A 16,086-nucleotide genomic window follows, 5' to 3' on the forward strand; every position below is an offset into this window, starting at 1 on the left:
AGCTCATTGTCTTCTGTGCAAGGTTTTATTTTATTTTATTTTATTTTATTTTATTTTATTTTATTTTATTTTATTTTATTTTATTTTATTTTATTCATTATAGATGTTAGGAATCTACCCTCTGCAGCTGCTTTTTGCATATTTTAATATTTTCAGCAGATTTTCCCTCAGCCTTCTTTTCTCTAGTTCATACAACCCACGTCTTTGCATTCTTTCTTATAGGCTGTTCTCATTCCCTTTGTCTACTGGAATTTCTCTCCTCTATAACAGATGAAGCTTTGCTAATGCTGAGTAAACTGGAAGGATTGCTTCAGATGCCTCACAATGCCTCCAAGTATCACATGGAGCTTTCTCATAACAACATGGTGTTACTGAATAATGCTTTGCAGTAACCCACCATAAGCTCTTTATCTCCTCCTGGAGAATTGCTGTGAAGGCTTGTATTTGTGCAGCTGATTATTCTTTCATGACTGCTGCAGCTTGCGGGTCTCTGTTCTGGAGATTAGGAAAAATTCAGGTTGGACATTGGGAAAAATTTCTTTACTGAGAAGATGGTCAAACACTTGAACAGGCTGCCTAGAGAGGTGGTTGATACCTATTGCTTGCCAGTATTCAAGAGACGTTTGGACAATGCCCTTAGTTATGTGCTTTTTTTTAATGTACTTTTGGGTAGCACTGAAGTGGTCAGGCAATTGATCTCTGAAGGTCACTTCCAACTGAACAATTCTGTTCTAATTTAGGCAGCACCTTCAGTTTGTCAGGATCTCTTTGAATACCATTCCTCTCTTCCAGTATATTTGCAGTCCCTCTTGCTTCATGTCATGTCCATGTCAGGTGAGTTGACTCCAGACTCAGTCATCTCAGCTGGATCTCTGCTGACTGCAGTGGGAAGCCAGACATCTGGCTAAGACACAGGTCTAAATCGAGGTATTTTGGTCTGTGAGCCAAATCCCACCTGCTAAGTTCTGTGCAACACACAGCATATATACACTATTTGGTATATTCTAGCCATGTTTTGGTACATGTTTTTAGAGTGCAGGAGAAAAGAAGTGAGGAGGATAATAGTTACAGTACAGAGGTAATGCTGCAACACTGGAATTTTTGGAATTTTGCTGATCTGAGTAGCCCCTAACAGTAATTAGCAGTAGTCATGTGAAAGGGATAGTAGGTCTTTCTAACCATGACCTATGAGATCATCTTAAATTACTGATGGTGTTTACATTTGTAATAATTGGTCTTTATCCCATGAAAGAAACAGGGGATCAGGGAGGAAAATAAAGTAATAGGAACAGAATGAAAAGCATGTATCAGCAAAATGTTAAAGTCGAAATTTGTTTGCCTTACAACTGGATTTCCTTTTAAAACTTCTTACCACATGCAGGAGAAATAGGTTTGGATGCTGGTAGGAGAGATCACAAAATGCAGAAGGTTATATGGTGCAAATGTAGTTTCAGCTGACAAGTTTGTCTAGAAAACAGCTTATATTTATGGCTATTCACAACCATCAGGTTTTGTTTGTTTGTTGCTGTTTTTTCTTTTTCTTGCACAAGTGGCATAAGGCCAGCAATTCATGAAAATGCAGCTGAAATAAATAAACACCAATATAGGAAAGAAGAGCATCTCTGTAGGATGCAGAATTTTAAGCCTATTTAGTTTGGATTTAGGCTTTGTCTTGTTTGTTTTTGTATTTTATTTTGTTTTGCTTTCAAAGTTCCTTTCACCCTTCTGGACTCTCCTTTGTCTACAGTGTGGTTGCACCCAATTCTTCCATGGAGGCATCACTTTAAGTATCCTCTTCTACCTGTTAGTGATTCTCACCTGTAAAGGCTCAAATATCATTTAAGTATGAAACTGAAGCTGGATCACAAAATTTGCTCTTCAAAAGCCTTGGCTGCTAACTGAGTGTCTGAGCTTTGTTTCACTTTTATTGTCCCAGCTACATAAAGCTAGGACGCTGGAAGGTAGACTATCCCAGCTGAAATTGTCTGAGACTTGCAGTATCAACTTTGTTTGATGCTCAACAAAACCTCACAACAACTTATGTTAGGTGCAAGAAGGAGCAGGAGCTCAAAGTCACAGTATTTCATATGAAATGACAGCGGAGTTAGAGAAACACTGCTGGTATTTCATGCCACCACCCTTGTAGAAACAATGCAAGAGTCTGTTGCATGCTGACCCCACAGCCCAGGCTCACTGTAGCCACCAAACATTTTAGTTTGCTCTGGGGCAACAAGCTAGGGTCAGTTGTTACAAACCTCACCTTTCCATTTGCTGCCAGTATTTCAATGGGACACAGGGCACCTGCTGATACCTCTTGGATGCCCATGTAAGGTTCTCACCACTCTACAGATACCAGAGGATGCCCTCAGTATAAAGCTGCTTAAAAAAAAAAAAAAGTGCTGCATCCCAGGATGCTGGGGAGTATAAAATCATGGTAGGCAAGATTCGAGGTTATGTCAGGCTCTTCTGAGAGTATGAATTGATGTTTCTGGCAGCTTTACGAGAAATAAGAAAAGTGGAGTGCAGTGTTTTTGCCTTTTCATGTCTTGCAGGTTCAAGGACTCTTCCTATCCCCTTCTGCTGTCCTAAGCTATCCCCTGATACTGTCCAGGATGTCCACATTCTTCATTCTCCTGAGCTGCCACAGGCCTTGCTTGTGGCACCACTGAAAAGAGCCTGGCTCCTTCCTCTTTGCACCCTCCCTTCAGGTATTTATGGACATTGATGAGACCCCCCTGAGCCCCCTCTGAACAGCCCCAGCTCTCTCAGCCTCTCCTCACAGGAGAGGTGCTCCAGACCCTCCGTCACCTTTGTGGTGGCCCTGCACTGCACTCTCTCCAGTATGACCATGGCTGTCTCATACTGGGGAGCCCAGGGGTGGACCCAGCACTCCAGGGGAGGTCTCACCAGGGCTGAGCAGAGGGGAAGGATCACCTCCCTCCACCTGCTGGCAATACTTTGCTTAATGCAGTCCAGGATACCGTTATGTTCTTTGCCACAAGGGCACGTTGCTGGCTCATGTTTAGCGTGGTGTCCACCTGGACCCCCACAGCCTTTTCTGCAGAGCTGCTTTCCAGCTGGGTGGCAGCTCCCTGGGTGCAGGACCTTGCACTTTGCCTCGTTGAACTTTACCAAGTTAAATAAAGAATTTACCAGCATCCCTATGTGCCCAGTCAGGACAAAAGTCCTTCTCAAACAGATTCCAGAAACCTTTAATTTTATTTTTTTTTCAACTGGCGGGGAGCGCAGCAGTTAACATAAACTGTGCAAATCAGGAGACCAGCACTGCTGCCTGGCTCTTTCCTCGCAGGGCTGTGCCCAGCAGGAGCTGCAGTACGTGAGCTCCACCTAAAGGCTCAGCCCCAGCCCCAGCTGCCGCCCAGGAAAAGGAGGGAGAAGCCGCAGGGACCTGGCGATGTGCGAGGGGAAAACGTGCATGACTCTGCAAAACGCAGGAGCAGTGTCAGTAATGCCCTTTGCCTCCCTCGCACTGGGCATGCTGCTGATCCAGCGTCATTTTGTATTTATCGCTTTTGATTTTATTGTGTTCTCGGTATCTAAGCAGTTCAAGGTCATTCACGCAGCAATTTTGTCTGGCAGCAATGGCACTATTAAGGTTTAAATGCATACAAATGCATTTATGAATATATAAAGGTAGATCTGTGTGTCTCTGTATTTTTCTCTTTTACACCTAGTTGAAAAACTATAAGATAAACCATTTCCTACAAAGCTGTGATTATTAAAATCACGGCTAAATACTAAAATGTGCGGCTTTTAAGTCTGCACGGTCTTGCTGCAGCAGGTCACAGGTTTCTTCTGCCACCCTCCCATGTCCAGTTACTGAGTGTTTGGGTGAGCCCTCTGTGTGACACCGTGGAGATGTCTCTGATATTAGCGCCTAGATCCCAGCATCATGATTGTTCCCTTGGGTTAGAGGTTCAGTGGAAGCAGGGCAGGGGAAAGGAATGAAGAAACTTTAATGAGCAAAACTCTGAATTTCCCTTAGTTAAGGGCAGCTGATTTATGAATATCTGATGCTGAAGGCTAGGCTGACAACATCCTGAGCACGTGCATTACAGAGCTAGATCCTTTTTCCCTCACTTCCCCCCGGCCCTACTGTAGTTTTAGCAAAGTACATAATATGGTGTCTTTGTTCCCCCAAACTTCCTCTGCTTTGTTTCATTCTCTTCTGCAGTTACATCCTGTAGAAAATAACTAAAATTTTAAACAATTTCAGAAATGAGAAATAACACAATTTCTAAACACCTTTCTAAAAATTAATTGTGCTAATAATTCTCTGTCCGTATCCCAAATGGATCAAAGCAAGAGTTGGGAAAATCTGCAATTTATATTAATATTAATTTAAATAAAAAGTACAGGTGAAAAGAGTAAATGTAGACATGCAGCTTCATATGGGATGACCCTGATCCCTTTTATAAAGGCAGCAACAGGACTTTGTGCCTGGAATATTTATTTGGCTACAGCAAGCGTCCCCTAATGTGACCACAGAGAGCTGTATCTGAGATTCAGCTGATGGATTTTGGTGGACTTGGGTGCCTACTGTGAGGTCTCACTAGTGGAGAATCATGAGAGAGATTCAGGCTACCTGCTTGCTAAATTTTGTCCGTGCCATTGGTTGTGAAAAGTAGCTGCTTTCCAAGAACAGTGGAGAGGAGCTAGGAGATGTGCTTGCTCCTCTCCAACTAGCTGCCACTCAAGGAGGGGTAGAAGGCTGTGAGGTTCAAGAGACATGGCTGTGAGATAGAGCTATTTTATGCATGTATATACATCTGCATTTACACATTGGTATAACAAAAAGATCAAGAGTTCTTAATTTTAATAGCACCAGATTCGTCCTTGATAAATCTATGGGGCTGATCACCCTTATTAATGTTTAACTTCTGCAAGAGCATATTTATTTCATTTTCAAAGAGCAAAGCAAAGAGTCAGCAATTTCAATACTTGAAATACTTCCGATGCATTTTCAATACGATTCGTGTGAATTTTGCAACCAGAATTTCTAATATATTCAGACACCTGCCTGAGATGTCCTCAGCCCTCAGCGTTTTGGACAGAAGCCTCTCTGACCAGCAGAGGTTACCTCTGCCTTTTCTTCAGGGACTACCCAGGAACTTGCATCTGCACGAGGTCACTTGGCACACAGAACACTGAAGCCCAAAGAGAAGACTGAATTTTCTGCCAATGTCCAGGATATTCTTGGCTTACTCAGACTGCACTGCCTTTAGTGACAACTGTGTCAATGATTGTGCTGCCTCTCTTTTACAAAGCCTACAACGCATACTCACCCAAGCTGGTAGAGACTTTGATTTCAGACCTTCCTACACATAAACAGAATGTTTGACCCAACACACACTGTCACAGAGAAGGGGCAGGATACTTAAAATATGCAAGATCATGGGTTCTTTGTCAAATCACAGGTTATTTCTGATAAACACAAAAGGTAGTGGCACTATAAGTTTTTTTCCTGCAAGCAAAGGAAGTCAGCAACGTTTTAGTGTTTCCTGCGGTCTCCATGAGTGCACTCAATGCATCTGAAATGTAACACCCCCACTGCTGGGATGGGTGGCTTTCAAAAGCAAACCAAGCCGGACTCAAAAACTTAATTGAGAAAATAGAGGGCACAGGAGTTAAAAAATCTGTATATCACATCTTGAACAAACTGCAGGACCACCACAGTTGAACCAGCCTTTCTGTAAGGGAAGACAGTGCCTGAAGGGTGAGGCACAGCCAGTGGAGGGAAAGGAGAAAGCTGTGTCGTTGGAGTCTCAGGGAGAAGATGCTTTAGCAAAGAAAATGTCCTACAGTATTATCTGGACAAGTAAACCTCTCCCTCCATTTGTTGTTCAAAACCAACCAATTTAAGAAGCACATACACAGTTGTCACACTTGAAAAACAGAGCTTAAGAATCTAGAGTGGGGTAAGGCTAAGAAATTAGGAAACTGCTTCATCTCCAAACACCATTTAGACTCCTTCTCATGAGCCAAACCCTGTAGTTTTTACCTGAAGCCTCATTTTCCTTTGTTTCAAAATGATTTTTGAATCAAAATTTGATTTTTACCATGAGTAACCTTGTGTGCTTCATTCAGCACTCACTTGCCTAATTTTCTTATGAAAATGTACCAAAATATAGTTTTATGAGAGTCTTTTGGCAGAAGAGCTCTACCTTTTGTTAATGTTAATGTAAAGATTGCCTGACAAAGCTAAAAGAAGAATTTGGAAGTTTGATTCCTTATTTAATATCCATTTCTAGCTATTCACAAGCATGTTTTGCCTCATGACGCCTAATTTCTGTTTTTATTACTTCTGTGCATTTATTTGACTCAGCAGTTAAATTAGATGATGTGGAATTCACTTCACCTTTACACCCAGCAACAGACTTTATGATCACAAGGTGATGATTTCACTAGAGGAATCAAGCAAAAGGGGAAGGAATGTGGGGTGTGAGAGGGGGAAAAAAAATAAGTATCTTTGGTTGAAACACCAATACACAAATACCTTCTGTGCGACCTGTTTGAGCAATTATAGCTCTTACACTGTGACAGTGAAGGGATGTGGAAATAAATACCAGCCAAGCTCTTCTCTTACTATAAATATTCTTTTTTTTTTTTTTTTTTTTCTAAATTGGCCCAGGAGGGGGGGGTCTCTTCTCAAAGCCCTCTTCTGACCCCATTGCAGGACCATCACAGGGTGCCATGCTGCCCACGCAGCCAGCAGAGCTACCAGGAGGCAAATTGTCACCCACACCTTGTGTCACAGCCCTGTGGCCTCCTATTTGCACTGGCAGAGGAGGCCAGTGGTGGCTAGATATAGCAGCTACCCTTAAAACATTTCCCATTCCTCAGAGAGCTGCTTGGACTGCTTGTGTGCTTCGAGGTTTCACATATTTTTCAGTGCAGTTACTTGATTATTGTTGATGTTTTGGATAACGACAGGAAATTTCTCTATCTAATGAACAGTAGAGGTTGGTGCTTTTTTGGATGATGGGGTTTTTAGACACTGGAGGTTGAAAGAATCGAAAAGGGATGCCCATATGATCTTCCATATAAAGCAGTCTGGTGATAATGCCCAGCTCACGCTCCCAACCTTCACCCTTTGATGTTCAAACCATTCTTTAGAGAGGTGAGAAGAATGGCTGACAGCGTGGAAACAATGCATGGTGTCTAATGAGCTCACTGGGGCTTGTTACACATGGTTTTGACATTTTAATCTGAGTCCCCCAGCTTCTAACAGTTTGATTCACCTGTTTGTTTGCCTGCAGTGCTGTGATGTTAAGAACTGGCCACCTCCAAGCCATCTCATGATGACAAAGAGAGTTCATCCCAGGCAACACAAACTCCTCCCTAACCAATGACTGCAGGTGTATTTGTCCCCTCTAATTTTCCACTTAGGACTGATTGCCATACTGCTCAAGGATTTGGCTTGTGAGGTCCGTATCTGTCACCCACCTGCCTTCGCATCCCAAGCCTATTTGCCACAAGGAATTAGTGGCAGAGGAGTTTGGCTTTGCCCTAGCAGCCTCAGTTACTCCTGTGTAGACCACAGGACAGCTGCCATCCCTGGCAGACCTCGGGGACCTCCTGCTACATCAGTGTGTGTCTCTGAGCTGCTGCATGTGGCATTTGCTACAGACAGACGGGATGGAGCTGAACAGATGGACCAAACGCTGGGCTTGGGTAGGACTTTCTGTTCTCACCACGGTGCGTCAGACACTGCTGAGCAGGAGAGCAGCTCCAGCCTGTCTGAGAGATTAACTGTGGGACAGTGCATGTTGATCCTACCAAAGAACAGAAACTGCACTGAACCTGAGTCCTTACTTGATAGGGATGTCTCTGGCATCTTCATTTCTGTCCAAATAATGGCTTATCTAGGTCATTGTGGGCCTACAGCCCATCCAGCTGCTGCCAAGCTGGATGGTGAATCCACCAGCGCCCCAGGTAGCAGATCATTAGGTAAATCAAAACACAGCCCTTGTGGCTCAGTGGATAACACTGGGGTTCAAATTTGGCTTTAAAACTCCTGTGGGCACACCAATGGGATTCTCCTGCCTGTCATTAAAAGCAAAAGTGATGCTCAGTGGTCTACAGATGAAAATAAACCCTAGGTTTGGTCATTACTGTGTTCAGTTTTGGGCCCCTCGCTACAAGAAGGACATGGAGGTGCTCAAAAGAATCCAGAGAAGGGCGACAAAGCTGGCGAGGGTTCTGGAGAAAAAGTCCTACAAAGAGCAGCTGAAGGAGCTGGGTTTGTTCAGCCTGGAGAAAAGGAGGCTCAGGGATGACCTTATCACTCTTTATACATGTAAGTACATTAAAGGAGGCTGTAGCGAGGTGGGGGTTGGTCTGTTCTCCCACGTGCCTGGTGACAGGATGGGGGAACGGGCTAAAGGGGTGTTTTAGGTTGGATATTAGAAAGAACTTCTTTACTGAGAGGGTTGTGAGGCATTGGAATGGACTGGCCAGGGACGTGGTGGAGTCACCATCCCTGGAGGTCTTTAAAAGACGTTTAGATGTAGAGCTTAGGGATATGGTTTAGTGGGGACTGTTAGTGTTATGTCAGAGGTTGGACTCGGTGATCTTGGAGGTCTCTTCCAACCTAGAAATTCTGTGATTCCGTGATTATTTTAGTGGCTCTGCACATCAAGAGTTCTACCCAAGTCAAGAAAATACTCCACTTATTATGTATCATTTTAATTTTTTTTATTTTCTAGAGTTTGAGTAATGGCTTTTGTGACAGTTGCCATGTGTCACATTTCCAGGTTTTTAGAGGGGAAAAATGAGTCTCATGACTTTTCACTTCTAAATAGTTCCTCAGCCACTGAACTGCGATGCTGTGTACCACAAATAATCATTTTAGCTGGCACTGGGTAATCCCAGCACTACATTTCATACCGGGTTCACTTTTCAATTATATATTTGCAATTTCTGCTAAACCACAGTTAAAGTTATCCAGCAGTTGTCTGCTAGATTGGTAACAGGTAACCCTTGCCAACGACACAGTTTGTCTGAAAACCAATACAATGAGGAGACTGAGAATACACTGACAGGTTAAGAGGTGGTGTGTGGGACTGATGCCCACCCTCTGTCCAAACGCCGACTTCCAGAGAGCAGCGCTGCCATCCAGCTGACCTTCTTCCCTGTTCCCTTGCTGCCCTGGGCCTATAGAGAAGGCACCCCTCTGTCGTCAGGGCTGGGCCTGAAAAAGAAGAAACTGGCAAAAATATCCTTTCAGGAAAAAAAAAAAAAAAAAAGGTTTCTCAAAAACAAGTCCACGTGCTTTTGCCTTTATCACAGACTGTGCATTGGTACTGGCAGCATCCAGGGCCCCAGGAGGTTTTCTGCGTTAGCTCTTGGCTCCAGCCCAGCTTGGTTAGTCGTGTCCTTCCTGCAACCCCATGCTGGGAGCACTGGCCTCACCCAGGGTTACTTCTCAGGAGCCTTCCCCAGCAGCAGCATCCTGCTGTGGTGGGCAGGCCCCTAGGAGTTGCACTCCTCGCAGTGGCAGGAGAGGATGTAGCGGTAGGTCGCGGTGAGCCGCATGCCACCCGAGCAGCGCAGCCGCATGGCTTTCAGCTTGGAGGTCTGGGGCCGGCAGCAGTGGCAGGTGGAGCGGAAAGGCTGCTTTAGGACGGTGCTGAAAGACACCATCGGCTCCGAGCGCGACGTCTGGCTGCAGCGTCCTTCGCAGCGAGCCAGCAGCACCATCTGCGAAGGAAGAGACAACGGGTTAGGAAACGTGCCTTGGTGGCTGCGAGAACGCATGCTAGCACCTGCAGATGGGGCAGGCCCTTCCAGTCTGGCTGACCTTCATTCACCTCCTGCATCTCCCCGCCGGGGTGGTGGCACCTGGCCCCATGCATACACTGCCCTGGAGCTATGCCCGAGTGAGCTGAGGAGATAATGTGGATGGGAGGAAACAGGAAAAGGTCCTTCTGGGCACCCAGACACCATTACTGATAAGAAATACAGTGCCTGGCTTTCTGAAAGCTGACCTGAGGACTCCAAACAGTTGCAGCCGGCCCCATTTTCCAGGCACAGTGACTGCAGGCGTGGCTTGCTAATCCTGGGGTTGCGGCAGCCAAACCCTTAAATCATCAGCCAAACCGATGCTTCAGCTGGATGTTTTCCAATGTTTTGAGTTCATATAGTAGTGATCAGCAGAACTGGTCCTCAGGGCCAGTAAATCTCTCAAATGCTTAGATATATAAACATATAAATTAGCAATATAAAGAAGCAGCTTAGTTTATGGCTTCTAAAGCAGTAAGTTTCTAGCTCTGTTGTCTGCAAAGATCACCTGGAAGATGTATTTGCAATTGTGTATGTATATGTTATGTATAATTATATCAGTTGTGTCTGTATAAAATGCGCTGCATAGCATAAGGCAGTAAAAATGTAAATAGATATGAACTCCTTGCTAAGTGTGAGGGTTCACCAGTGAGATTTTCAAAAGCAGTACAAGCTCCATGGATCTTCTCCTGGGTGCACCGACTGAGCTGTACCCAGGATAGGATAACCTGTACAATGGGAGGTGCTAAGGAATGAAATCCCATGAGAAGCCACCTGCTTCCCTTCCCAAAAATCCCTTATTGAGCAGGTGAGATAGCTACAGTCTCCCAAGTTCTATATAAAATGTGGAAATGATGTCTTCATGATCAGGTGATCATGTGGCTAGAAACAACTGGTATCACCTTGCAGAGCTAAATTTTGTAGAGCTATGAACAACCTCTCATACCTTCTTGGGGAATTAAATATTATTTAAGTCCAAATCAGCTAATTCTGGCTAACGAATACAAAGTTCAATATCAACTTTTTGTAACATCCAAGCAAGGTAAAAATGTAGCAAAGGTTATAAAATATCCACTAATAGAGTAGTAACTCTATCCTATAACCAAAGAAGATAATTGCATTTTAACTCTGTTGCACACATCTCATGACTTCTCCAGACAATCCAAAAGGACAACTACAGATATGACAGCAAATATTTTACAATGTTAAACACCTCTGAAATTCTTTCACTGCTCATACTTGACTGGCTACAAAACACCAAGTACAATATACCATCACTGCCGGTGTCCTCGGGAAAGGCACTTATCATCCATAATGAACATACTTTGTACAGTACTTAAAAATGTCTCTTCCAAGCATAGATGCATGCTAAAATGGTTACTTGGAAATGCACTAATATATTAACAATTACACTTCAGTCAACATGGGCTGACCACAAAGAAGTTGCCTTCATGAGCTGATGTGCTGGCTTGGTACCTACCACCTTCTTCCTCAGTTTAATTAAGAAAGAGGTTCTTGTTGCTCTCCAATAAACTTGCCATCTTTCTTGATTCTTAGTATGAATTTATTGCCCCCTTTCTTTAATTCTGCCTATTCATAAGAAAATTCACTTCAACTGTTAGCAATACAGGTATGGGAATGAAATTCCTGTATAATGTTGAGCCACATGTAAGCTTTGGATGTATCAGCAACGTCAGGTTCCATCATGCCAGTGTATTTAGTGTGTATGAGAAGAGGGCAAGGGACAGTTACTACAGTCCTAGCACCCCGTTACTGACAGATGAACATCCACTTTTATCCCCTGGCAAACAAAACTCCCTTCCCATAGTGAGTCAGGCAGCTGGTGAAGAGCGACATTGGTGTCTAACCTTGTGTGCATTGCAAAGGAAAGACAGCAGATTAGGACATTTAAGACAATCAGTTTCCTTCCCTGCATCTTGAAGCCCTTCTTAGGCCCCCCACTCTGAGCAGGTCATCAGAACATGAGCAGTCTCTTCCCCAGCTTCTGGCCGATGAGGAGACCGAGAAGCAATCCAGCTGCAGCCTGCAATCACTCAAAGGAGAGTTATAAAGACAACACAGACAAATGGTCTTCAGGAATGCCAATAGGGGACATAAAATGGCCACCAGCTGCTTTCTGGGAGGTTCAGGGGACCTCCAGAGTCCCCTCCAACCAACATTTCTATGATTCTGTGATTTTGGATCGAATGTGACAGCACACATTTCTGTACGATGGTCATGACTTCTAATGTTTGATGCATCTGGAGCTGGAACAATTAGTCACTTCTAGCACTTTTATCCTAAGGAGGTTATGGCACACATCTGCTCCTGTATTGGCAGGTACTATTGGAAACACCAGGGGAAAAAAAAAAAAAAAAAAAAAAAAAAAAAAAAAAAAAAAAAAAACACATCAACTCGCTAAGGAACAGGATTAAGGACTACAGAAGAGCTGCAGTGCAAATAGAGCAATAGGGCAGAATTATCTGATGTGTCGATACCTATCTCACCCTTTCTAGTGCAAAACCAATCAATATTTCTTCAATACGCAACTGCATTTATAATTGCTTAGCGAGCTTTTTCTTTTAAAACATGCTTCATGCTTTGGATACTCTAGTTTCAAACTCAGATTTTGCTGGCTACCTAGTTTTACCATACCTCAGAAGAGGATGGTTAGTATTAATCACATCAAATGCACAGTGCTGGTTTTACGCCTTATTTTTGGATTACAGTGTAAATTTTTACAAAAGGCATTACTCCATGGCCCTCTAGTCAAGCTTGCAGGAGAAAAACTGTTCAGATTTCCCATTTTGATGCCTTTCTAAACTTCTGGACTAACCTGAAGCCCTCGGCATAATTTAACCTCCTCTTCATAGATCCCAAACAGCACCAGCAGATTTTAGCAGGTGTGCAAATGAGCTGGAAATAGCATGTACTTTAAAAGCTTTGCTTTGCCATTTAATCAATTGCACCAGCTGTTTATTGCAGCGTATACCATAGCGCAATAGAGATTATCGCCTGAATAATTAGTAATGATCTGATGGCATAGCACAGTAATACAGTAAGTGTATATATAGTAAAAATGTGTGGGTACTTTATAACCTGATATCCGTGCCTCTCGGCTCCCCTGCTCCCCCGCACATAGTAGCCTGTGCATGTCACCTTGCGGTGCTATTCACGGGAGCGCAGTGTGATGCAAGACGAGAGGAGCAGGGGTTCTGCATGCTTGTTTGAGCAGCTAGAAAAATATATTTTCTTACTTAAAGTCAGCAAGCTCATAAGCATCTGATGGCTGGAAATTTAGAACTGGTTTGTTACAGCGGGTGTCTGTAGTCCTCTGCTCCACACCCCTCAGCAGCACACCGAGGCCTAGAGAACAGATGTGCTGAAATGCACAAGCAAAGGCTTGACTTGCACACAGCCTAGCCACAAACAGGAATAGCTGCAAAGCTCACAAGCCACCTCTTGAGCAAACGTCTTCATCCATTTCCTAAATCTTTCTTCATCTGGCACGTCTCTCTGGCCTGGATTCTTTGCTCCTAGGCTGTCAATGGTAGCACTCCTCCAGCACATCTGGAGGAAGCACTTGTGACAGCCAATACTGTAATTTATGAGGATCTGATTGCACTGGTGAGATGATCCAGCACATTTAAGATCAGTGACAGAGGTCAGGCAGAAACCAGTATGGTCCGGAAAGGCAGTATTCATGAGCTGACACACATATTTCCTTGAAGTCAAAGGAAAACAGAGTTTTTCAGGAACAAATTTCTTTCTTTCATCCCTCCTTTGTATCTTCTATACATTTTGTTACTATAATGGACTACATTTCTGAAGGCTTTGGAAACCTGTTTTCAACATCTGCTCGAAGTCACAAGCAAGAGGGATTTTAATGGCTAAATTACATTAGCTGGACATTTCCAAATGTAACCCAACTACTTCCCATGTGGGTACAATTGGCAGCCTCCACAGAGAGTTATGGCGGACACAATCCTTTTTTAACCAAGACAGGCAGCAAATGCAATGCATCTTGCAATTTCTGAAGCCATTTTTAACTTCTGTAATTCTACGCTGCACTAAATGGGAAAACATACAGAGTGAAAAGGGACGGCTTGGTGGAACCAATGCGTCATGCCAAAAATGGGCAAAGTCTCTGCTTGACAGAAATTGTCTGTCCAAGCTCCACAATAGAAACTCAGTGGAAACAAGAGGTACCACAATTCCCACAGCTATGCCAGCAGAACTTGCCTTTTTTTGGCTTGTTTATATTTTATCACTATATATATATAGGAGCAGGCATTGTGTCTAATTTTCATTAGCAAGTCTAATATCGATCTGTGTTTATATGCTAAATCCAGAACAGAAGCCATATGTCTAGCAGAATGATTCAGATTCCTGAGACCTTAAAAAAAAAAAAAAAAAAAAAAAAAAGCTTGACTTAACAAGCAGAAAGAAGGTTTCTAGGAAAAGTCAAAATTGTTCTGCTTTGTATGGAAACTTTTCAACTTTTTTCATTTTCCACTTCATGAGAAAATCCATACAACTTACAGTATTGTTAAAACACTTTTCTTGAAACTGTTGTGGAATTTGGGAAGACAAAAGATGTGATAATATTTTCAAACATGATTTCCATTAAAGGCTTGATTTCAAAAAAATGTCACGGACGTTTTCACAGTTAGAGTTACATCATGTTTATGTCAACAGCTTTTTTTTTTTGCTTTTTTTTTTTTCTCAAAGCCCTATTTTAAAATAATATGTTTTTCATTAGATTGTCTTCCTTGTTCTTATTTCCATCAGTCTTACTCCTACAAGCTTGATTGCTTTTCTCTGTCATAGGGATGATAAGAAATTGAGTTGGTGGTGGGATTCCTTCCTTCCTTCCTTGTCTCTCAAAGAGAAGGAAGTATTTGTGTTTCCTTCACAAAACCAGTGCCCTATCTGATGCCTGCACCAGCTGGGATTTTAAGAAAAACTAGGAGAAGAAACAGAGCAAGGAAGGCAGGAACACAGTAAAAGGGCTTTGTTCGAGTGATCAGGAGCATGCACATCTCAGCCATGGTGCAAAACAAATGACAGCATGCTGGAGAGGTGCAGTCACAACTCCTGGTCACAGGGACACAGGCTCCACCTAACACAGTTACCCTAAAAGCCACTGAGACGCCCAGCCAAGGAATCAAAGCCCATGAGTTGTGCAGGAAGCAATGCCCTGAACAAATAAGAAAACCACAGATGGGGTGCTGTGGGGGCTGTTTTGAGGGATGTGGGAGTGTGTTTAGCACAGAGGCACCAGTCCTGGGGACAGGAGAGGCTGCTGGAGAGGCAAGAAGCAGAGGCAAAGCTGTGCTGTGGGAGCTCACTGCAGCCAGGGATCGGAGGGGTGCCAGCCCACAGGAGAGGACAGACTGGGACATGAGAGCTCATTCTCCACACAGCCCAGCAGGCTGTGAGATGGGTGTAAGGGAGCCCCAAGTTTGGCCTTTCCACGTGCCCAGTTTGGAGGCTGCCGGGCCCCCTAGCCCCACTGATGGTACCCAGCCACTGCCACAGGCACCTCTTGGTGCTTGGGCACTGGGCTGGGATGATTTTCTGTTGATGCGTCTCTCTGTGCTTTATTCTACACGTTATGGCCTTCTGCTGCCAGTGGTATTGCCTCATCCACACGTTGAGCCCAAGAAACAAATATTCTGCATGCAAAGGGACTCAGGTGGAGGAAGAGGGGTCTCTGCAGCCAGCGTGACTCCTCCCTTCTCAAATCTCCCAGGCTTGATGCTGCTGGGCTTTGCTCCTAGGCAACACCACAGCTAGCCTTCCTGCCCTAAAACCCACCATGCACTCATCTTTGATTGCTCTCCTACATGTTCCAGAGCCAGCAAAAGTGCTGCCGTGGGCTGCTGCTCCCTTCTGCCAACCCAGGGAGCTGGGTGTGTGAGGCAAATCTCTTTCTGAGGGACAGAAGGACGGCCAATGTGGAGACAGCATACACACTGGTTTAGTTCATTTGGAACAAATGAAGACAAGACAAAGAGGACCAGCAAGGATTTTCCCATTGTTTCTCCCTATTCTTTTTCTCTGCACAATGAAATAAATGACTGTGGGCTACATATACTGACCGTTTCAACACAAGATTTTTCAGGCTTGAAATCTCAAAGGAAAGGCAAGCTTGTATTTCTCTCTGTGAAGCCCTAAAGTAAACATCCAATTGGCATTCTTCACAAAAACAAAGGCCTTGAAACTAAATGGGGAAAAAAAATCAGAAGTGTTTTTCACATTCTTTTTTCATTACCACTT

The 16,086-nt window shown here is 43.8% G+C and overlaps 1 protein-coding gene across 5 annotated transcripts in view; it reads right to left on the reverse strand.

Moving 5' to 3' along the window:
- Window positions 1–8,706: 8,706 nt before the first annotated feature.
- The window catches only part of NDP (norrin cystine knot growth factor NDP), a 36,150-nt gene continuing 28,770 nt past the window's right edge, over window positions 8,707–16,086 (reverse strand). For all 5 annotated transcript variants that reach the window (XM_027448992.3, XM_072027966.1, XM_005012479.6 and 2 more), the window contains one exon: window positions 8,707–9,723. In XM_027448992.3, coding sequence (XP_027304793.1) covers window positions 9,496–9,723 — 228 coding nt within the window. In that variant the 3' untranslated portion in view covers window positions 8,707–9,495. The remainder of the gene's footprint in view (window positions 9,724–16,086) is intronic.

Source organism: Anas platyrhynchos, chromosome 1 (genome assembly GCF_047663525.1).
Source record: "Anas platyrhynchos isolate ZD024472 breed Pekin duck chromosome 1, IASCAAS_PekinDuck_T2T, whole genome shotgun sequence".
NCBI classification, from domain to species: domain Eukaryota; kingdom Metazoa; phylum Chordata; class Aves; order Anseriformes; family Anatidae; genus Anas; species Anas platyrhynchos.